General features: G+C 55.0%; 1 protein-coding gene across 22 annotated transcripts in view; it reads right to left on the minus strand.

The window, feature by feature from the left end:
* Positions 1-22,899, minus strand: part of ENDOV (endonuclease V) — a 94,257-nt gene that overhangs the window by 65,220 nt on the left and 6,138 nt on the right. For 12 of the 22 annotated variants that reach the window (XR_009049883.1, XM_057714078.1, XM_057714075.1 and 9 more), the window contains 6 exons: positions 22,700-22,739; positions 21,656-21,768; positions 20,718-20,786; positions 20,245-20,373; positions 18,031-18,104; positions 17,139-17,197 (listed from right to left, as the gene is read on the minus strand). Coding sequence is in view for 20 of the 22 variants with exons in the window: in XM_057714078.1 (XP_057570061.1) it covers positions 17,139-17,197; positions 18,031-18,104; positions 20,245-20,373; positions 20,718-20,786; positions 21,656-21,768; positions 22,700-22,739 (484 nt within the window). In the remaining 2 variants the exon portion in view is untranslated. Of the gene's footprint in view, positions 1-1,684; positions 5,722-5,748; positions 5,930-6,589; positions 8,808-12,132; positions 15,475-17,138; positions 17,198-18,030; positions 18,105-20,244; positions 20,374-20,717; positions 20,787-21,655; positions 21,769-22,699; positions 22,740-22,899 lie in introns of those variants that run through there. The other 10 variants (XR_009049882.1, XM_057714074.1, XM_057714081.1 and 7 more) reach the window with 10 other exon arrangements.

Below are 22,899 nucleotides of genomic sequence, written 5' to 3' on the forward strand. Positions count from 1 at the left end.
CACTTCCAAGAAGGGTGTAGGGGAGAGAAGGAGGACAGAAGGAGGGAGGACAGGGGCCCTGAGGAAGTCTGGAGGGGGGATGGTGGGTGCCAGGCCCAGGGAAAAACTGTGGGGAAAGTGGGGGCTACTGTGTCCTGACCGTGGTCTGGCTGTGCTTCCTTCTCCTGATCCCCATGGACCTCTTGGCCAGCTCCACTCCCACAAGACCCTGGGACAGAGGTCAGCTCTTGTCCAGCCAGGATTAGCAGGAGAAGGGCTTCTAGGAGCTTCTCTCTAGGGCATGACCTCCGTGCCCCACGGACAGAGGTCTCCTTACCCCCTAATCCCGCTCAGAACCAGCATGACCCACTCTGGCTAGCTTAATGGCAAAGAAAGTTTCTGCTCAGTAGCCACACGCCCAGGAGCAATACCCCAACTACACGGCCTCCACACTGGGCACAGACCCAGCAGCCCATGCATGATAGGGCACTGCTTCCTGAAAGCCAGGGCCCTCTGCCGCCACCCTTGCTAGAAGAGATTCAGGGGGATTTGCTTTCTGGTGTTTCCTGCTTCTGAGTCAGGCTGCTCAGGTGAATCTTGGTTTGTGAAGCCCAGGTCACATGCCTCCGCTATACCTGCAAGTGGGTCAGGGAACACCAGCAAGGCAAGAAGCTCCCCCAGAACCCCTTTTAGTTCACAGAGGACTTTTCCAGCCCAAACTCCCAGCAGCTGCTGTGCTCTGAGGGAGAAACTGTCCCAGGGCTCTCTCCCAGTCTCCAGTGGCTGCTGGCGCACTTTGGTGTTCCTTGGCTGGTGGGCACACCACTCCAGTCTCTGCCTCCAACTTTCCACAGTTGTCTCTGAGTCTCAAATCTCCCTCTGCTTTTCTCTTCTGACACCTGACATTGGATTTAGGACCCACTCTAATCCAGGATGATCTCATCTTAAGATCCTGAACTTGGTTATATCTGCAAAGAATCTTATTCTGTGTATGGTCACATTCTCAGGTTCCAGGGTTCCATCTTTTGGAGACCCCCATTCAATTCACTCCAAGAGGCATGGGAAATGGGCACTGAGAAGGGGGCAAGGGAGGAGGGAAAGAGATGAGACAGGAAGGAACGTTCGAGCAGGAGAAACCAGCTGCCCCAGCCCAGCTCCATGGGACCGTCGAATCTCCTTTGGACTACTGAAACCCCAAGTCAGCTTGTGGCTGCCCAGACAGAGCTTCCCACCACCTCGTATCCCCATCACTGTCTTTTCCCCTAGGCCAGGCACCACTCCCCTAGGCCAAACACTCCATCTCCTCGAGAGCTCCCAGCCCCCACCCCCCGCACCTCAGACCCCCAAGATCTCCAAGTCCAGGAGGCAGGAGAAGCTGCCCTGCCCCTCCTGCCCAGGCACAAGGGGAAGGGTGGATCCCACAATCCCTTCATCTCTTGATGTCCCACCTCCCAAAGCGCTTCCTTTCCCCCTCCCCAAGTCCCCCCTGTTGGAGTTTGGGCCAGTTCTTCTGATGGGGCTCATTCCCATCCTTGGCAGAAAATGCTCTCAGAGATGTAGAACATTCAAGATGCAAGATGCAGGCTTCCCTGGTGGCGCAGTGGTTAAGAATCTGCCTGCCAGTGCAGGGGACATGGGTTTGATCCCTGGTCCGGGAAGACCCTACATGCCGTGGAACAAATAAGCCCATAAGCCACAACTATTGAGCCCATGTACCACAACTAATGAAGCCTGCATGCCTAGAGCCTGTGCTCTGCAACAAGAGAAGCCACTGCAATGAGAAGCCCAAGCACCGCAATGAAGAGTAGCCCCCGACCGCTGCAACTAGAGAAAGCCTGCACACAGCAACGAAGACCCAACGCAGACAATAAATAAATAATATAATGTTTAAAAAAAAAAGATGCAAGATGCAAGGGTCTGAACCAGAATATAAAAGCATTGTGTGCACTCTGCAGTTTACACTGCCCTTTATCCTACAATGTCTCTTCGGATCCTCACTACTGCCTGCAAAGGCGATACTAATCCCATTTTACAGAAGAGGAGACTAAGCTCTGAGAGGCTTAATGACTTGTCTGAGTTTACATAAACCTGAGACTCAAACCCCAAACATCCAACTCCAGCTTTTAATGCTCTTCCCACAAATTCGGCCACACCAGGCTCAATCCCATGAAGGATCCTGTCCATGTCAGGGCTTGAATCCTCCTAGGAACAGGGAACTCACCACCTAACAAAACAGCAAATTCCACTGACAGTCAAAAGTATCAGGGAAGCTTCCTTCATTGAGGGAAAGCCCTTCCTTTTCCATGTAACTCACCCCCTCCCACCACCTCACCCCCACCTAGACAATGGGCAATGCCCCTGCCCCAGTCTTCTCCAGGACACATCTCTCTATTTCTTACCCCTTTCTTGAAAAGTGAGGATCTGGCCATCCATGCTGGGTCACCCTCCCTAGAAGGGTTTCTGGCCTCTTGATGCCCAACCTACAACATCAAGGACACAGATCCTTGAGTCATGAAGCAGCTGCGGAGGGTGACCTTGGACAGATGTCCCCTGGCACTGTGCCCGAGTCAGGTGGAACTAAGGTGAGGACTGTGCCCGCTCTGGAGGTGACAGTCTCTCTGCCCAAGACCAGAGTCTCAGGGTGAGGCCCTGCCATCTGGCCACCTTGGCCACCTCAAGCTGGGGCCACCATGGGCATTCCTGGGTAGAGGCAGTCACTGTGCCACAGCACAGTGGCAATGTCACACATTGGAAAAGAAAAGGAAAAAGAAAGGCAACTACCAGCAAGCAGAGCGGCTGAGGAACAGCTGAGCTGAGTCACTGTGGCCAGGCGGGTGGAGGCGGCTGCAGGGGTGGGGTGGGGGCCTCCCAGGGACGGAGGAAGGAGGAGGGGACACCGGGCACCTGGCACCCTCCCCTGGGCTTCTGGAGCTGTGGAGGGTCGAGGCACCTAGCAGTGGGGGACCCAGGGGGTTGAGCTGAGCATCAGGTTTGTGCAGCCAGCTGGCCTCAGGCTCCATTCCCAGTTCAGCCACCGACTGGCCCCCAGGCCTCTGTCAGCCACGTAATCTTTCTAAGCCTCAGTCTCCACCTCCGTCTAGTGGGGTAATAGCTGCCTCACCCTGCTACTGGGCCGATTACTGAAAGCCATGGTGCCAAGTGCTCAGGTTGGCGTCTGGCACCAGTGGCTCTGTTTACCATCATTATGAATGAGAAGCCCTTAGGTGTTCCCGGAGCAGGATTCTGGGGTTTGCCCAGTGGGCCTCCCTCACCCCTGTCCCAGGCCCTTCTGGTGCCCCCTGAGTGCGTTTCCGAGGCTGTCTTGGAATGTTTCCCTGTTGACTTTCCCACACCTCCCCCTTCATGGGCCCCAGTGTCCCTCAGGGTCCAGGGTCCCACAGGGCTTTGGGGCAACCAGATCTGTATCAGCGAGGGGCTCCCACCTCAGCTGGCATCCTTCCCAGAAGCCCTGCCCCCCTCATCTACTGGGACCCACACTGCATGGTTCCCGCTGCAGCCAGGCGAGGCTGCAGAAGCCGGCACCAAGTCCCACTCTGCAGAGAGAACAACAGAGTGACCTCGCCTGACATACAGCACTACCCTAAGCTCTCTGGGAGCCACAGCAGACTGTGCTGGCATCCCCCCACCCTCACAGGAGGCCCCTCAGATGGCAGGACACCCCCATCCTACTGAAGCTCAGGGTTTTGGATCTGGAAGACACCCTGAAGAAGATCCAAACTTACTCCCTCAGGCCCTGAGAGGAAAGGGACCTGCCCAAGGCCACCCAGTCAGTGGTGACGGGGCATCCCTGCCTCGACCAGTGCTTCCAGGCCTCTCCTCCCTTCAGTAGTCCTGCTGGGATTTCCTCAGCCCCTTGCCCAGGAACCAGCATCGCGGGCCTCACCCCAAACTGGGAGCCTATGTGATGCCAGCCGCTCCCTTCTGTGCGCTCCCCACTCTCCCTAGGCGGGCGCCTGCCTCTCCCGCCCCCACGCTACCGCGGGAAGGGGTTCCTATGGCACCCCTTCCCCCGCACACACTTAGCTCACTGGCAGCCCATCTGCCCTGAGACAGTGAGCAGCAGATGCCTCCATGCACAGCGGTGCCTGAAGTGCGGTGGCCCAGCGCCTGTCGGACGAGAGCATGCCAGCCAGCCATGGGACTCACGTGACACTCGGCTGGAGCAGGGGCCCCTCATCCAAGGCAAGGCCAGGAGGGGTTCAGGCCACCCAGACAGCCCACCAGGCCTGGGCACCAGGATGTCCAAGCGGCTAGGGAGGGAGCTGCTGCATGGGCAGCTTTCTAGCAGGCTGTACCCTTAGGGGACAGGCTTCTATATCTCCCCAACTCCCTGGGGAAGGCCCAAAATGAGGGGGTTGGTGGACCCCAAGGACAGACCTCACAGGGTCAGCCACCATATAAAGTGCATGTGAAGGCTTGTGGAAGAGGGTTCAGAGCATCCAGCTCCTGCACAAGTGTGGGACCTTCAGCTGCCCTCATGGGGCTCCTCACTCTGTCTTGGCCCCTTGGCCTGCTGGGCCCCAGCATCATCCCAGCCTCCCAACAAGCTTCTTTCTCTCTCTCCTGAGTTCTTACAACCAATGGGGGCAGGTGGCAGAGCAGGGTCAAGGGACCCTAGGGCTGGGCCTCCTGGGAGGTGATCACAGTTCCTAGACTCCCTGGTCCCTGGGCTCATCTACTGTTTCCAGGATGCACGTGGCCAGTTGGCAAAGAGCCTCGTTTCCATGGCAGCAGCCTCCAGCCCTGGGTCCAGGAGGAGGGGTTGGCTGAGGACCCCAAGAGCTTGGCCTTTGCCTCTGCTCTGTCCTCCCCAGCCCAGGAACAGAGCTTTGTAGCCTGTGGGTGGCCAGCAGAGCACTAGAGGGCCACCCCACCCCGGGGAGAGGAACTGCTGCGGGGCTGCAGTGCCCCATCCACTGATGGGAGGCAGTACACATACTCTTCCAACCTCAACAAAAACAGGAAAAGAAACTGGCTAAGTCTGGAGCCCTATGGACTCTGGCTTGACATTAGCTAGATTTTTCTGATTTGAGAAAGAATTAGAACATTTCAATGATCTGCACATGGGGCTGCTGGCTGCCGAGCCCTTATCTTGTTCATGTCCCCTAGCCCAGCATCCCATGTGAGAGGTGAGGGGAAGAGAGGTGAAAGGGGTCTTAGGCTGGTGTGAGCCAGCCTGCCTGGGGCAGAAGGATGGACAGCTTGGCCTCTGAGGACCCCATTAACTGAGACCCCAGAAGCCATGACAACCAAAACTCACTTCCAAGCCCTGCAGCCTCCTTCTCTCCCCCACCTTCACCCTTTGTTTTCCTCCCCTCCTCCCAGCGCCCCCGCGGTGCAGGCAAGCACGCGCACACGCACACGCCCCCGGGCCGCCTCTGCTCCCCTCACATCTTGCGTTTGTTTTGCTTCAGCAGGGCTCGAATGGGGACACGCTGCACTCTCACAATTGGCAGCTTCCTCTGATCCCCCGCCCCCCACAGAGGTGCCATATGTCAGTGTCATGAATAAGCATGAGGCTCCATGGCTGGGGGGCTGGGAAGTGGCAGCTGCCAATCACCTGCTGAGCAGATATGAGGTGGGGCTACCACGGTGTGGGGGGGTCACCACTACCAGAGGGGTGGGCCAGGTGGAGGGATGGTGTGGGCAGAGGGTGGGATCAGAGCATGGTCACTGGTCCGCATCAAAGGGAAACATCTCCGGGTTGACCAGTGTGCTTTCCTGAAAACAAGCAAAACCCAAAAGGCATGTTATGAGCGCACGGGGTGGCCAGAGTCCCCAAGCCCTGCCCCTCAGCTTCGTGTCTGCCTGTGGGCCCACTGGCTAGCCCACGCCACCCTCTCCCAGGCCACGTGCCTCACCCTGTGCCTCTCCCTAGCATGTGCTCCATCTGAGCCTCCCACTAGTGAGCCGGGGACCAAGGCTTCACCTGCAGGGAGGAGGAGGGGAAACAAAATTCAGCCACCTGTGCTGGGCCAGGCACATCTACCCAGGGCCCCATTTGCTCTCACAACATTTCTGGGAACTGGGGGTTACTAGATCATTTTACAGGTGAGAAAACAAGCATAGAAAAGTTTTAAGAAACTATCTCCAAGTCTTACAGCTCAGAGTCGGGTAGCTGGATTCTGCTCAGGTCTGCCAATTTATTGGCAAAGGCTCTGAGCACTGGGCTCAGGGTGCTGTTCTGTGTCTGCACTCTCCTGGGTGCCCTTCACCTGACTGCCACCCAGGACCTGGTCACTCCTCCTTCACCTCCCTGCCCTGCCCTCACTCCTTTAGAGTTTACCCTTCCCTGAGGATACTCTTACCCATCTTATTCCTGTGGAGACCACACAAGTCATGGACACCTATCTGCACATTTGTCCTTCCCCAGCACTGTCCCACCCCCTGACCAGCAGCGACCATTTCAGGCCTGACCCAGCAGGTGGCTGTGGAATGCACGAAGGAACGGACAGAGGCAGGCTGCAAGGCGAGAGAGCCATGTGCTGAGCACCCCGGAGTCACTGCAGAGGTGTGTCCCGGGGAGATGGAGCCCAGGCCCCGCCCACCCCACACCCTAGGCCTTCTTCCTCATTCCCGGCCCTGCTGGAGGCTGAGGCAGGTGATTGCGTGGATCAGATTAACCATTCTGGGTTAACTGGCTGCCCCTCGCCGGCAGCATGACAGATCCCGCTTGACATTTCCGTAGAGTTAATTGATACCCAAGTAATTTGTCACAGAGACCTCATTATATGCCAACTGGGTCCCCTAAGCCGTCAGCGTCTGTGCCCCAGAAACAAGATTGGCAAGTTAATAAAGGAGCCTTAATCATGCCATTCCCTGCTGGCATGGGAAGAGAATTACCCAGAGACAAGATGGGGCACTACTGGGAAGAGATGGTACTTTCTCAGGGGCTTGGGAACAGAGCGTGCTGAGAGAGCCTGGAGTCCCCTCTCCTCAGTTTCCCAACTAGGTGTGCCTTCTTCTGGTGACAGTTCTCTGACTGTCCAGTGAGGAATGCCCCTCCATGAGGTGGGCTGTAGCTGACTCCACTTCCTGGCTCCAGGCTGGACACATAGTCCCCTCTCCCCTCCAGCCACAGTGATAAAATTAAGTAGTGCTCACAGTCCATCCAGAACCCAGGGCCTGGGGCCTGCGATGGAGCCTTTGGGATAGAGGGACGTACTTTGCCTGGGAACACCACAGGGGAGAAAGTCAGCCTGAGACTGGTAGCAGACATCCTGCACCCAGAGGGGAGGACCCCTGGGAACGGCGCAGAGGGAGAGGGCAGACGTGTGCTGCAATCAGGCCACTCACAACCATCTCCGTCCTGGAGTGAACTAACAAGTCCCTATGATTTGCTTAAGGTGGTTTAAGATGGCTTCTGTCACACATAATCTGGAGAGTTCTCAGCTCAAACACCTACAGGCTCTTACTCCAGGATTCAAGCCTGTCTGCAGAGCCTGTGTGGGGTCTGCTTACAAGAGTGAGAGGGAACCCTGGGCAGGAAGACAGGCCAGTGAAGAAAGGTGAGGCCTGGACAGAGGGGATCTGGGTGGAAGAGGAGGAAAGCTAGAGGAGAGGCCACTCAGCATTTGGGGCTGGCAGCCCAGACCAACATGTCAGCACTGTGGACAGCGGTGGCCTTGCCCCACACAAGGCTGAAGGCCCAGAAGAGGGAACAGATTTCCCACCCACCTGGGAGACACAGGACAATGCAGTTCACCCTGAGGCTGCTGACAGACTGCTGAAAGATGTCATGGTGTCCTTGTGCCTTAGAAACAAGGACTCTTCTGGGTACTTAAAAAAGCCCCTTTCCAAGATCTCCCCAGTTTCTAGGGTGGGGCTAGGGTGGGGCTGTAGTTCTCAAGAAGACACTAGATGACATATACCATCATAACAAAGGAGCAGATTCAACACAGGAGCAAGATGAGGGTGGAGAGAGGTCCCTGGTGACAAATGTGCATTAGGTATACAAGGCAACCGAGACAGGTAGGTACGGGAATAGTGGCTCTGTATTAGTTATGTTTTGCTGCATAAAAATATTATTCCAGAACAAAACTCTATTATCTCACAGTTTCTGAGGGATAGGAACCTGGAAGCAGATTGGCCAGCTGGTTCTGGCTCAGGGTCTCTCATGAGGTTGCAGTCAGATGACAGCCAGGGTTAGGGGCATCTGAAGGCTTGAGCAGGGCTGGAGGGTACACGTCCAAGATGGCTCCCTCACATGGTGACTGTCAGGTGGGCTCAGTTCTCTGCCATGTGGACTTCACAGAGCAGTTTACAACATGGCAGCTGACTTCTCTCAAAGTGAATGATGAGGGGGGAGAGAGAGGGAGGGGGCACCACCAAGACAAAAGTCCCAATGTGTTTTAGGCTTAGTATCAGAAGTGACACACCCTCACTTCTGCACCTCTACTGGTCATACAAACAGACCTGGCTTAATGTGGCCAGAGGGCTACACCAGCCCCAGGAGGCCATCTTGGAAGCTGGCTACCACAGGCTCTGAGGAAAAAATAAATTAAAGATGGCCTGATGCTTTTAATGTACCAAAGAGATGTATATGTCCATTGTAGGGTTTGGGAATAAGTAATGGATACACATAAAACAAACCAAAACCCAAAACATGAGGCAATTATCAAGTGTAGGAAAAATAAGAGGTTGTACAAAAAAGGAGATGTAATTACATTACACTACTCAGCTATGATAGTATGTGCAAAGAAAATGATTCAGTGAAAATGAGAAGATGGGTGGAAGTAAAGTGTATGAGGGGCTATGTAAGAGGGAACAAACCCCTATGGCAGAAAGTCAATGGATAATTTCTAAATCTAAAAAAAAGACAAAAAAAAAAAAGACTATTAGCATCTTTTTTTTTTTTTTTTTTTTTTTTTTGGCACACGGGCTTAGTTGCTCCGTGGCATGTGGGATCTTCCTGGAGCAGGGATCGAACCTGTGTCCCCTGCATTGGCAGGCAGATTCTTAACCACTGCGCCACCTAGGAAGCCCTATTAGCATCTTATTTAGAAGTAAACAGGAAAAACAAAAGCAACCACCCCACACTAAAAACTAAAATAACAAAATTTTGCCTCTGAGCATGGGAAATTAGGAAAGGAGAGGGGTGGGTGAGTAACGAGCTACTGGGTTTTCATTACAAGTCTTATTTGACTATTTAAACTACGTATGTTTGTAACCTTGATTAAAAAAAACCAACCAACCAACCAAACACCAGCACAATTTAAGTAACTAAAAGACAAAACTACTCCAGCCTGCTCTTCACTCCCAGCTCTCTATCAGGCCCCTGCAGCCACAACGAAGGGCATAGGGAGCTGTCTCCTCTTCCAGGGCAGGAACCCCCATGTGCTGGAGTCGGGTCTGGGTCCTTCCTGCCCTCCCCCACCATGGGCCTCCGGCAGCCTCCCCCAATCTCCCTCTGAGTCGCTCCAAGTCGGCTTGCCTATCTGTCTTGGGAGCACATCCTTCCTCCATTAGCCCACCTCCTGCCTTCCTTGCCCCCTTCCCAGGTCTTCTCCCCGATGGGTGGAAAGGAACCAGACTAGGGAGCACCCAGCCCTGTCCACAAGCAACAGCTGTGCTGATCTGCACTCCCTACCCTGCCCCCAGCACCGCCCATTGTGGTAGGAAACCAAGAAGCTGCTCCTTCTTCCCAGGGAGGTGAATTGGGGATAGTGGGCCACGCTCCATCATTTCCATGACACCTCTCCTAATTATCTAGTGTGCTATTCATTTGGATGTCAGCGTTGCCGCATGCCTGTGCCCTTAATTAATAATCTGGTGAAACTCCACACAGGGCCTGGCCAGGGCAGTGCAACAGGGACTGCTGGGGCTGGGCCAAACCTGCAGTGGGTGGGCCAGGCCAGTGAGGACCACCCCCCACCCTGCCCCACTCCCCTCAACCTGGCAAATGGTTCCCTTGTGCTGGAACCCAGGGCCCTGTTCTTTGTCCTCAGCTGTTCCTGCCAGGCCACAGAACCCCAGGTGAAACCCTTTTAAGGACCCTCCCAGGAGGAGGCAGCAAAGCAGACCCTGAGGGGTGTGTGTATACCAGTGACTGGGGTCTAAGTGGGGGGCTTGGCTCCCCTGGAGCCCAGCCTGGCCCTTGAGCCCTAGAAGGTTGAGACCCCAGAAGCCTAGGAAGGGAGGGGAGGGGTGGTCAAAGGGGCCAAGAAGCTGGGCTCAGACCCAAGCTCAAACAGGCCAATGCCTGTGATCAGAAAGGCAGGTGCCCTGAGGGGCCTGGGTGTGACCTGCCCACCACCTCATGGGAGCCTCCCACGCTCAGCCCCTGGGGACCCGGGGAAGGGGCACAGAGGCTGCAGAGCTAACAGAAAAATCTATTTGGATCTGACTTGAATTATTGAGTGTTTGAGGCTTATTCTTAGTTCTGGGGCGGGCTGTGGTCTGAGAAGATGGATATCATCCTAGCCTTATTTTTAAGTTTCTGTGGGAAGGAGCCCAGACACCACTGCACTTAGGGCTCCTGAGCGGCCTTCTACAGGATAGAGCCTCTGGGGGTGGGGGGTAGAGGTGGGCAGGACGTGCCACCCCCAAGGCCCCTGCTTTCCTGCTCTCCCATGAATGACCCCAGCCAGCAGGTCCCCAGGCGCCACATCAGCCCCCTCTAGTTGCTTCTGCACTCCCTCATCCTCCCCAACTGCACCCCCCCCCCACCATGAACTCCCAGCATGGCCCATCCCTCCGAGATGCTCACGGCTGTATCCACACCCACCACCCTGGGGTGAGCCAGGGGTCCCAGCAAGCTGCTGACACGCTCTGTCTCTTCATTTTATCTCTGATACAGCCTTGGTGTGGCCAGTAGACATGGCCGAGGGGCCGATGGCATTGCACACCACTGCAGATTCTCTTCCATCAGGCTGTAGCTGAAACTCTAGTCCCTTTAAGGTTCACACACCCCCACCTCTGCCCACAAGCCTTCCATGCCAGGCTTAACCCCCCACTCAGCCCACCCAGGGTTATACACTGTCTCTGCTATCTTCTAACTGGTTCTCCTGGAACCTTACTCGCCTCCCTGAGGTCAGGCCCAGGATTTAATGGGGCCATAATTATTTTTTGATGGGGTGGGATTTACACCCTTTGGGGCTTGTGGGAAGAGCTGAAAGCCCATGAAAGCAGAGTTAGGTTGAGTCTTAACCCTCCGAATCTTGCAGGGGACTCTGCCCTCCCCCTTCCCACTCAAGCCAGGGGCACTGCAGGGGCATCTTGGGGGTGGGGAAAGGGCTCCTTAGAAAAACCACTCACAGCCAGACTGACCCAAACTGCTAAAGTCAACTACCAACTTCATAGAAATAGAAAGAAAATATTATGAACAACTGTAAGATAACACACTAGATAATCTGGATGAAATGGACAGATTCCTAGAAACACACAAACTGCCAAATAACTCAAGAAGAAACAGCAAATAAGCACAGGGCCAGATGGCTTCACTGGTGATTTTACCAAAGGTTTAACAAGAATCAACACCAATCCTTCTCAGACTCTCCTAAAGAAGAAAAGAGGAAGGAACACTTCCTAACTATTCTATGAGGCCAGTATTACCCTCATATTAAAGACATCACAAGAAAAGTACAGACCAGTATCCCTCACGAATACACATGTAAAAATCCTCAACAAAATATTAGCAAATCAAATTCAGCAGCATAGTAAACGGATTATACACCATGACCAAGAGGGATTTATTCCATAAATGCAAGAGTGGCTCAAAATATGAAAGTCAACCAATATAATACACCACATTAACAGAATGAAGGAAAATGATCATTTCCATAGGTGCAGAAAATGCATTTGATAAATGCAACACCCTTTCATTATAAAAACACAGAGAAACTAGGAATAGAAGGAACTCCCTCAACCTGATAAAGGGCATCTATGAAAAACCCACAGCTAACATTATACTCTGTGGTGAATCCCCCTAAGATCAGGCACCAGACAAGGATGTCGGCTCTCCCTACTTCTATTCTAACATTGCATTAGGTTCCAGCCAGGACAACCAGGCAAGAACAAGATATAACAGGCATTCAGATTGGAAAGGAAGAAATAAAAGTAAAACTATATCTCTATTCATGTAAGACATGATTTTATATATAAAACCATTTTATATATAAAACCCTTAAAGAACACACATACACTCAGACACACACAATTAGAGCTAATAAATGAGTACAGCAGTCACCAGATATAAGATACAAAAATCAGTTGTATTTTTATACACTAGCAATAAACAATCCAAAAATAAAGTTAATAAAACAATTCCATTTACAACAGCATCAAAAAGAATAAAATACTTAGTAATAAATTTTACCAAAGGAAGGACAAGATGTGTACAATGAAAGTCACAAAACATTGTTGAAAGAAATTAAAGATCTAAATAAGTGAGAAGACCCCGTGTCCAGTGATTGGAAGACGTAATATTATTAAGACAGCAACGTTCTCCAAATTAATCAGTGCAATCACTATTAAAATTCCAACTGCCTTTTTGGGGGGCAGAAATGGACAAACTGGTTCTAAAATTCATATGGAATTACAAGAGACCCAAATATCCATATACAAAAATTACCTCAAAGTGTGTCAAAGATCTAAATATAAGAGCTGAAACTATGAAACTCTTAGAAGAAAACACAGGAGGAAATCTTTGTGACATTGGATTAGACAACGGTTTCTTTGTTATGACATCAAAAGCATAAGCAACAAATGAAAATCAGATAAACTGGATTTCATCAAATTTTAAAACTTTCATTCAAAGGACATTATCAAGAAAATGAAAAAACCCACAGAATGGGAGAACCTATTTGTAAGTTATATAACTGAAAGGGGTCTGGTATCCAGGACATATAAAGAACTCGTACAACTCAACAACAAAAAGATGAACAACCCAATGTTTAAAACGGCAAATAATTTGAGTGGACATTTCTCCCAGGAAAACATACAAATAGCCAATATGCACATGAAAAGGGGCTCAACATCATTAGTAATTAGGGAAATACAAATCAAAACCACAATGAGATACCATTTCACATACCCTAGCATGGCTAGAATCAAAAAGACAGATAATTACAAGTGTTGGTGAGGATGCAGAGAAATTAAGAACCCTGTGTTGCTGGTGGGGTTGTAAAAAGGTGCAGCCACCGTGGAAAACAGTGGGAAAATAGTATGGCTATTCCTCAAAAAGTTAAACACAGAGTTACCACATCACCCAGAAATTCCACTCCCAAGAGAATGAAAATCCTAAGTTCACACAAAAACTTGTACATCGATGCTCATAGCAGCATTATTCAAAATAGCCCCAAATAATCCAAATATTCATCAGTGGATGAATGGATAAACAAAATGTGGCCTATCCATACAACAGAATAGTATTTGGCCATAAAAAGAAGTACTGATCCATGTTACAACACAGATGAACCCTGAAAAACATCGTGCTAAGCAGACACCAGACACAAAGGTCACATACTATGTGTGACCCCATTCCTATGAGGTACTCAGAATCGGCAAGTCCACAGAAACAAGAAGCCTATTAATGGTTGCCAAGAGCTGGGGTGGGGGAGAGAGGTGTTGGGGTGGGGGAGTGGAGGAGAGTGACTGCTAATGGATACGGGATGAAAAAGTTCTGGAACTAGATAGCGGTAGGGCTGAACAAGATTCTGAATATACTAAAAACCAATAATTGTACACTTAAAGATGTTTAAAATGGTGACTTGTTATATGACTTTAATCTTGAAACAAAAACCACTCAGGTTTTCAGTTGTCTGCAAGCTGATCTCAGACTCTGCCTGCTTCCCACTGAAGAGGAGGGGATGGGGATGAGGGACTCCCCCACAGCAGGCCCATGCCTCAGCCCAGGGGGCCCACCTGACTCCTCTGGTCAGTGAGGAAGCAGTGGCTTTAAGCAGAACCCCACTCCCACCTCAGCAGGAAGACCTGGCCATCTCTGTGCCTGCCTTAGAGATGGGTCCCCAGGGGATGCTGCTGCAGACATCACCCTGAGCCTCCCACTACCATGGGAAACTCTCCTGTCAGCATGGGCGTGGGGCAGACATTGAAGAAGGTGCAGTCAGGGCCAGGGAGTCATGGTCATTCCTGCCCAGCCCTCGCAGAACCTGCATTCTGGCAGCTTGGGGTGGTGGGAGGAGCTCGGTAGGAAATGAAGACTCCTTTATTTCCTGTTTCTCCCTTCCCATCACTGGAGTTAGCACAGCCTTGCAGACTGATGACCATTAACCCTGACCCCCATGGGCCCCACTTCTCCAAACCTCGTTACTTCCTTTGTAAGGACTAACTGCATGCCAGGCTCTGGGGCCACGGCCACTCCACACAGGGTTGCAGCTGTCCAGGGAGGCAGCACAGGTATGATCCCCATTACAGGCTCAAAGTTTTGCCCAAGGCCAGTCAGTACAGAGCCGTCAGGCCCAGCCAGCTCTGTCTGGCTTCCATCCTGCGCTCTCAAATCCCCCCACCCCCTTGTCCTGATGAACTCTGTGCAAAGAGAGACCTGGAAGAAGTTAGGAAGGCAGTAGTCATGGAGCACCAGGCAGGGCCTGCATGGGCAGCAGGCCAGGACTGAGTCCTCCTGAGGGCCATCCTGGCACAGAGTCCTGGGCACCAGGCTCGGGGCACACCTGGGGTGGCTCAGCACCCTCAGACTCAGCAGGGACATGAACGAGATAGCAGCTGCCTGGGACCCCGGGCAAGTGCCACTATCTCCCTTGTCCTTGGGCAGCCCCCAGGACTATGGCTGTGCTTAATCCAAGCATTACCCTTCCCAAGCCCTGCCTGTGCCCAGTGACCATCAGGGATTTTAGGGAGATGGCTTTGCCATGGCCCCGTGCTCCCACACACTCCAGATGGGACTCCACGCTGTCCCTGCCTCTGACCACTAATGTCTCAGCATGGAGCCCAGCTGGTGCTGGATGCCCCCCATCTTTTATTCACTGGGAACTGACTGTGCCACTGCCAGCAGGGACTCCATATGGATCCTCAAACTTTATCCTCCAACTGGACCAAGCAGGTGCTTGTATCCCCGCAAAAAAAAAAAAACAAAACAGGTTCCAAGCAGGAGGTCTGGTCCCTCTCGGAGCACCATCAGATGCTGCATTCCACCTTCTCTCCCAGCATACAGACCCGGGCCTCGGTCCCGAGGCAGGGAGAGCTGGGGCACAGCCAGGACGGGGGAGCCAAAAGCCGCAGGTACTGAGGTGCAGGTTCTAAAGCCACAGACACAGCATCCTGGAGCCTGAGGTGAGTGAACAGATGGCCCAGGGCCTGTTACGGAGGGTGAGGTGAGCTGGGGCTCCCTGTGCACCCCCGGCTGTGATAAGCAGGTGTTTCTCTCGGTCCCAGGATTGGGTGGACAGTAGAAGCCGAGGTGAGAAAAAAAGATATGCCAGCACGGACATCTGGAGACGACTGGAGATCAGAACCTGGGACAGGCCTTCCTGTCAGCAGGAGTCCCCTTGAAGGTACCTGTGGAACATGCCGGAAGCTGCTGAGCCCTGTGGGCCATCCAGTGGAACCCATAAGCATGTGGGTGGCACCCAGCAGCCCACCTGGCCCCAGTAGGCCCTCAGTACCCTGAAGCGCCCCCGCCCTGGAATGGTCCCACTTCCTATTGCAATGTCCTGACTAGGGGCTGCTACCTTTGCGTGGGGCAGCCCCTGGCCTTGCCTTACAAAGGGCTCCGGGAGCACGGGTTAAGCAGGAAGCGAAGGGGGACAGCACCCTGCCAGCCCCAAACAGCTGGCTGCCTTGCTCACTTGTCCCCTTTGCTTCTTCCAGGAGTCCAGGCCCTGGAGGAGAGCTCCCTTCTCATCATGAATGAAAGGAGAGACACCAGAGCGGAGCACAGAGGGAGCACCAAGACCCAGGACCTCCCTGAGTTTCTGTCCCAGGCTGTCAAACCAGGACAAGCAGCTCCTTCTTCAGAGGGAGGATAAATGGCAAGAAAGGCCTCCGAGGAGTCTCCACATCTCTCAGCAAAGATTCCAGAGTCCTTAGGGAACCTGGAGGTCTGGGGGGTGAGCTGGCAGGTAGAGGACTGGGGACTGCTTGGGAGGCGCCCAGGGGCTGTGGGTGGGGCCATGTGCCTCCCTGGGACTCTAGCTCACAACAAGAGGAGTAGCCAGGCAGGGGGCCAGAGTCAGGGACAGGGCAGAGCTGCTTTCCCAGTGGATATGCGTTTTGAGGCTGAGCCTCTGGGTGAAGAGGCTGGCAGCAGGGAGTGCGTCGGGTTGGCAGGAACAGGGGAGAGCTATTGGCACTTGAACGCAGTGGGCTACCCGCCCTCACAGCCCCTACCCAGGATAGCAGATCCCAACACCCATCCTCTCCGGTATTGGTGCCGGCTGTCTGTCCGGCACCCCAACCCTGAAGCCCAGACTGCCCCCGTATGTTCCCCTATCCTCAGCCTTTTCCAGGCTAAAATGCTGCTCTTCTCCCCTCCTCCTGGCCCTGTGCATACCAGCAGCAGTTAGGCTGGAGACCAGCAGGGCAGCTGGGGCCAAGCCTGACAGCAGCCACCCCAATCTGGACCCTCCCTGGTCAGGGCAGAAGTGGCTCAGTGTAGCTGGTCGGCAGGGAGGGGGGTGCTGGTTTATAAATGAATACAATGTGAAAGCCTCACATATACTCAGAGGAGCAGATGGGCCAGGAGAAGGTGTGTATGTACGTGCCGTCTGGCAGCCGTAAGCCCACCTGGGGCTTACAAAACAAAAAACACCAAGAAATCCCCTATGAACCTTGAATCCCTTCCTGTGCTCCTGGGAACTTAATGTCACGTGCTTTTTGGGTCTGGTGCTCTGCTGTGCGAGCTCTGTCTTCCACTGAGACTCTCCACAGGCCCCCAGGCCTCGTGACTGTGGAATGGGAAGGCGGCCACCCCAGTCCATCTGAGCAACGTTGTGCCTGCTGAGTCCCATGTCCTCGGCCCAGGGTGCCCTACCTGCTGTAGGGACTGCTCCCCCAGTCCCTACAGATGAGCTGAGCAGGGCTGCAGGCAACCCGAGAATCTTCCTGGCATCCATCTCAATGACACCCCCAGTCCTTGCTCTACTGCCCCTGGGCACCTGGGCCTGGGGCTTTAAAGTGTGTCCTGGGGCTTCAGCTGTGGGCTTTGGGGAGCCCGTCCTTACCTGAATGCTCTTCTGAGACTCCTTCACGGCACGCCTTTGGCATCTGTGCCTTCTTGCTCCTGGTAATCACAAGAAAGGACAGCATCAAATGCCAGAGCGTCCCCTTGCTCCCCAGGTGGTCCCTGGAAGCTGTGCCAACCTGGATCCTCAGGGGTGTGAGGGCCCAGGCCAGAGGGCAAAGCAGATCCCAACGGCCAGCCCCCACACCTGGGGGAGTTCAGGGGTCCCAGCCACACCCTCCCCCCAGTTCTCAAAGCAGCTCAGCCAGGCCCAGGGCAGCACAGGCTTGGAGGGGAAGGAAGCACAAAGGAAACGCCATGCTTGCAAGGACTCCTGGTGGGAGAGGATGGGCCTGACGTCCAAGCTGCGGAATGAAATCTTGCTGCCTCAGTCTTCCCATCTGCAAAGTGAGCACAGTGCCTGTCTCATGGTAAGTGCCGCCAGGATTAAGTAACCAGCCTCTGCTGGCTGTGACTGTACCACAGTGGGATGAGAATCACTGTGCACACCACACAGGTGAGGACACAGGCATGGAGAGCATAAACGACACAGTTGGTGCAAAGCCAGGACGTGAACCAGGACCATCTGACTCCCCCGCCCCTCCTGTGGAGCCCACGCCCCAGTGTCTCACAGATAAATGGACCGAGGTAAGCAGGGGGCCACCCTGGTGGAGGTGAGTCATGGGCTTTGGGGGTTTCCGGAGAGTTCCCACTGAACATGGAGTCCACACCAGCCCCCAGCATTCTGCTGGCTCCTCTCCTGTCCCCTCAGGAACTCTGCGTCCCCTGCTTAGCCCTGCATGTCTGGCCTGAGCCACAGAGCCACAGCCGAGAGAGGCCCAGCCACCAGAAACGGCCCCATGTGGGCATGACCCAGCCACCCCAGCACTTACCTCTCCGGCCGCAGGGCAGGAGCCCCTTGGACTCCCAGGGTCCTGCGGATGTAGTCTCGGGAGCGGATGTCAGCCTGAAGAGAGGGATGACTCAAGTGAGAGGGGCTGGCTGGGGTCCCATGCTGGCCTCTGGACCAGTCCCCACCTGACAGGGTGGCTTTTCCGGGAAAGCCCCCAGCCTTCGGGACGAGGAGCAGCAGCCCCACCATCTGTGGGTGCCAGGATGCCAGGCCCTCTGGCCGAGGTATTTGATGGCATGTCCCCGAAGGGCCTGAGGGAATGGACTGGGTGGCCCGCTCCTGTTTTAGCTGGCTTTCAGTGGGTTTATAGCTTATGCCTCAATGGAGGTTTTGCTTGAGCCAACAGTATCTCTGCTAAAACCCTCTTCTCTGACGGCTGTCCTCAGCCCAGCTTGTCTGTCCTCACTTTTGGTTCATCTGGCTCCCTGGCTAGTGTCAGCTGTGACCTCTGTCCCTGCAGAAGTCTCTGGAAAGTTCTGCAGTCACGGGAATGAACGGGGGCTTGTGGGCCTCAGGCTGGGATCAGGGCACACCCTAGGGAGAGGGGATCGGGTCTTCCAGGGGGCCTGGCCTCAGGGAGGTCCCTGATCCTGGCTCAGATGGTTTAGCCTCACTTCAGGCCACATGACTACAGGACACAAGAGCTAATCCCCATGACTGCTTATACTTCAGAGTGAACGGGCAAGTGGGCAGAGTGGACAGCAGGGTGTTCTGGGGGAAAGGCCCCAGAGACGTGAGGCAGCACCTCCCGCCTTCCCCGGCAACAACCTGGCCCAGCCTGGCCGGGGGGGAGGGGGGCAGTGAGCTTATGACCAACAGAGCAGGTCCTAAGCCCCCTCTCTCAGCTTCTCCTCAGAGTTTCCAGAAGTAGTCAGGAGGGCAAAAGTGTACACAGGTGAGTGAGCCAAGGAAGAAGATGGACCAAGAGATAACACACTGGAATGCGGGAGGAAAGGCTTCCTGGGCCAGGACACGTCACAGGCATGTGAACCTATAAACTCTGTACAGGGAAGGAGGGAGGCTGAGGCAGGTGGACACTTAGTGAGTCCACCCTGGAAGGCACCCTAAAGGCCTTGACCCTTCACAGCCCAGAGAGCTGCCGTCAGGGGCTGAGAGCCACAGCTGCATGCGTGCTGCTGCTGCCACCTGGAGGCCACCCTGCACACCAGCAACCAGGAGGCCCCAAACGCTGAGGTGGTGGCAGTAGGGCTCTTGGGGTGGGCAAGGCAGTCAGGACCCTCAGGTTTTCGGTGTCAGCAGCTGGTGCTAAGCTGAGAGGACCAGGTGGGCCCGTGGCCCCTCAGCCAGGTTGCCTTTAGCTGACACAGCACAGGCCTCAGGGATACGGGAGCAGCAGGCGGCACACAGAACCCCTGCTGGGAAGGCAAATCTGACAGCATCCCCACCTAACTCACATCCAAGGCCCTGTGGTAAACCTGAAGTTCTGCCACACCCACAATGCACACAGGCTTCTACCTGCTCACCTGGGCCGGGGCTCCAGCCACGTTCCTCTGTGTTTCTGGGCATGAAATGCCTTCCTGCCCCAGGGCCTTTGCAAATGTTGATCCTGGGCCTGGACTGCCCATCCCCCCTCTTCCAGCAGGCCTCTTCCTGATGACAGCTTCTCACAGATCTTTGCCTCATGGGCTTCCCTGGGACTTGCACCTGCTGTGCACCTCATCATGGCCAAGACCACCAAGGCGGCCCAAGGGCATCTTGTGTGACGTCAGCGGAGCCGACTTGTCCACCAGAGTTGATTCCCCTGGGCACCAAGTTAGGTGCTGGGTGCCTGACATGGCCACACCCTGGAGTCTCCTGATTGGCATCCCTGGCACAAGTCTTCCTCAGCAGTGCCCAGCAGCCCTGCAGGGGCCTCCCAGCCGAGGACGGCTGCTCCTTCCCAGGCCAGCTGGGCAGCTTGGATCCTCAGGGGCTGGGAGGCCACTCTGCCACTTGAGCTGATGTCAGCTGATTCTCCCGATGACCCAGGGTGTCGGAGGCTGAGAGGCTGAGCACAGAGGCACAGTGGACCCCGGGGCCTGGCAGGGCAGGGCTCTGCATCTTCCAGGCTCCTCCCCTCTGGGGCCCAGTGTGGCCCCAAATAGACTTTCCCACGGTGCTTGTGGACCGCTCCTCAGCCCGGGAGCACAGGAAGAGTAGGTGCTGTGCCTAAAATATCTGGCAGCCCACTCACCTGGCGCACGGGCTCCGGGATCCGAAACTTGCAGCAGCCATGGGTTAGGCGCACGGCTGCCTCCAGGCTCACCTTGTGGCCCACAGAGACATACAGGGGCTTGGTGCTGTGGTCATGGCTCTTCAGGGCCTGTGACAGGGAGGGCGAGGTCAGGGTGCTCAGCAAGCTCTGTGGGCTGGAGGACTGCCACGTGCTGGGTGGAGGGCGGGAGCTTGAGGGACTGGCAGCACCTTCGGGGCACCTTCCTGCTGCTTGTCGTGGGGACAGGGTGGGGTAAGTGAGGGCCCAGAGGCCCCCTCAGCACAGTGGGGGAGGAGAGGAAATAAAGATGCAAGGTCAGCCAGAGAGGCGGGAAGACAGGGAGAGGTGGACAGGGTCTGGGGAACATGTGTACAGGGGTACTGACCCAGGGCCCCTGCTGACCCCTGGCTGAGGGGTCTGCTTCAGTGGGGCACAGGCCCCTGGCCACTCACCATGCCCAGGATGGTCCCAGAGCCTCCCAACAGAGGAAATGAGTCTCCTCCAGCCTTCAGGAGCCGTATCTGGAAAACAGAAAAAAGACTTGGGAAAACACCTTTCTTGGTGAAAGGCTTGAAAGCAAGCCTGCTCATTTTTAACACCTGAGCAGCCGATGGGCAAGATGGAAGGGCCCATCCCCTGAGCGGACAGAGTCCAGGCACGGCCTGCAGCACCATCCTACCCTGACGAGGCACTCTCCTCCCCGTCCTGCAGCAGAGAAGGGGCAGTGGCCCGCCCAGGCCCCAGTGCTGTGGGGTGGAGGCGCCAGGCTGGTGCACACACAGGGACACAACCCACTCTAGGTCCCTTACTTCCCACTGCTTTCTCTCCTGCTACAAATTTGAGCACTTCTGATTCAACCTGACATACTTTTTGGAGTGGTGGGGTGATGGGGACTAGCCCACTGAATGGGTCAGGGACCCCTGTCAACTCAACAAACAAGCACTCCAAACAGGCATGGGGGAGCCAGAAGGATGAGAATGATGCAACTGACCCTTGTTCTCAGTCAGCCCTCCGGGTGGGGGAACCATGCATGTTACCAGCTCCCAGCAGAGGGGGTCCCAGAGGAGGGAGATGCCCCAGACAGATGGGGGCGGCACCGCAGGTGGAAAAGTATGGAATGCTGCACAGGCACTAATACCCCACGTGGTGCACTGCAGCAGCACGCAGGCAGGGGTGGAGAGGATGGGGAAGGCAAACGTGCGCCCAGAGGCTGGGAGAGGAGCTCTGAGTCTCCCAAGATGACCTACCACCCACGCGAAACACAGGGCACACAGAGAAAGCTGGTCTTCCTCACTCCAGGCCAGCAATCCAGGACGGGAGGACAGCGTCCCAGGTGGAGCTGGTCCGCAGTGCAGCGGTCTCTGTCCTGCAACCCCACAGGCCCCCTCACCTTCTCCTTGTGCAGAGCATTGTTCTCCAGCCCATCCACCTGCAGGAGTTTCTTGGCCACCCCAATGCAGGGCAGGTCTGTGAGGACACCAAGGTGGCAGGCCACCCCAAAGCCTGCAGGGGCAGAGGAAGATGAGGCTGGGTCATGGGGTAATGAGCCCAGCAGTCTAGAGATGGTGTGGGGATGGGGGGCACACCAGAGCCTCGCTGAGCTTCCCCACTCGGTGGGCAAGGACTTGGGGGTCAGGGCCCTCTACCCTGACTGCCTGGCTGGCAGGCTGGCAGGCTGGGTGGAGGATGCCTCCCTCCGTCTGACAAGATTAGGAGCCTAATTATAATTAGCGTGCTCACATTCTTCACCTGCTTCTCCTTTCATTTTCTGGCACCTTCCATCCTCCTCTCCCCTTTGTGGCCACCTTCAGGCCTCTGCTTCTTTGCCCTTAACCTCCCCATTACTTAGGAGCTCCTGCCAGTGGGCCAGAATTGCAGTGACTGGGGTCCAGGCCCAGGGCTGGCCTGCTGGTAATGTACTAGCGTCTAGGGCTCTGGACCTATAGGCTCCTAGGGCTGAAAACACAATGCCACCCCATCTCCCAGGTTTGTATCTGAGGGTAAGACAGCCCCTCCCCCTTGGTTGTTCTCCTCTGGGTCACCGTTCCAGCACCCAAGTGGGTGTGGCTTTCCCTATGTCAGTAGGAAATGGGCACACCTGTCTATTCCTGTTCAGTTTCAGGCAAGGGTCTGTTAAGGACACAGGGCAGGCCACCGGTGGGAAAGGCTAGCTGAGCTCAAGGCCTGCGACTTCTGGTGGCATCAGGTCCAAACTGGGCAGTGGTATCTGAGCTGGGCCAGCAGAGGTGGTGGGGGCAGGGGTGAAGAGAAGCAGGGGCTCTTTACTAGGGGGTCTTGACAAGGAAAGCAAGGCCAGAAGGAGCTGCAAGGCCAGGCTGGTGGCAGAGGGCCCAGGGCCTGGTGCAGGCAGACCGTCCCCTCCTGGTACCTATCTCCCACAGCCCTCCCGGGCCGTCTCGGGGAGCAGGATTACCTCGGTGGTGGAGCACCCCATTTCCATCCACAAAAAGGACCTGGAAGAGCCACAGGGGAAAGTCAGTCAGCTGAAATGCTCCTTGCCCATTAGGTTGGGGCATCTCAGAGCAAGAGGAGGGGCCTAACTTTTTAGGCCTGTATCCCTCTTAAGGCAAAAGCACTTCTCCAGGAAGCTCATGGGATTTCTCCCTGCAATGG

This window comes from Hippopotamus amphibius, chromosome 17 (genome assembly GCF_030028045.1).
Source record: "Hippopotamus amphibius kiboko isolate mHipAmp2 chromosome 17, mHipAmp2.hap2, whole genome shotgun sequence".
Taxonomy (NCBI): domain Eukaryota; kingdom Metazoa; phylum Chordata; class Mammalia; order Artiodactyla; family Hippopotamidae; genus Hippopotamus; species Hippopotamus amphibius.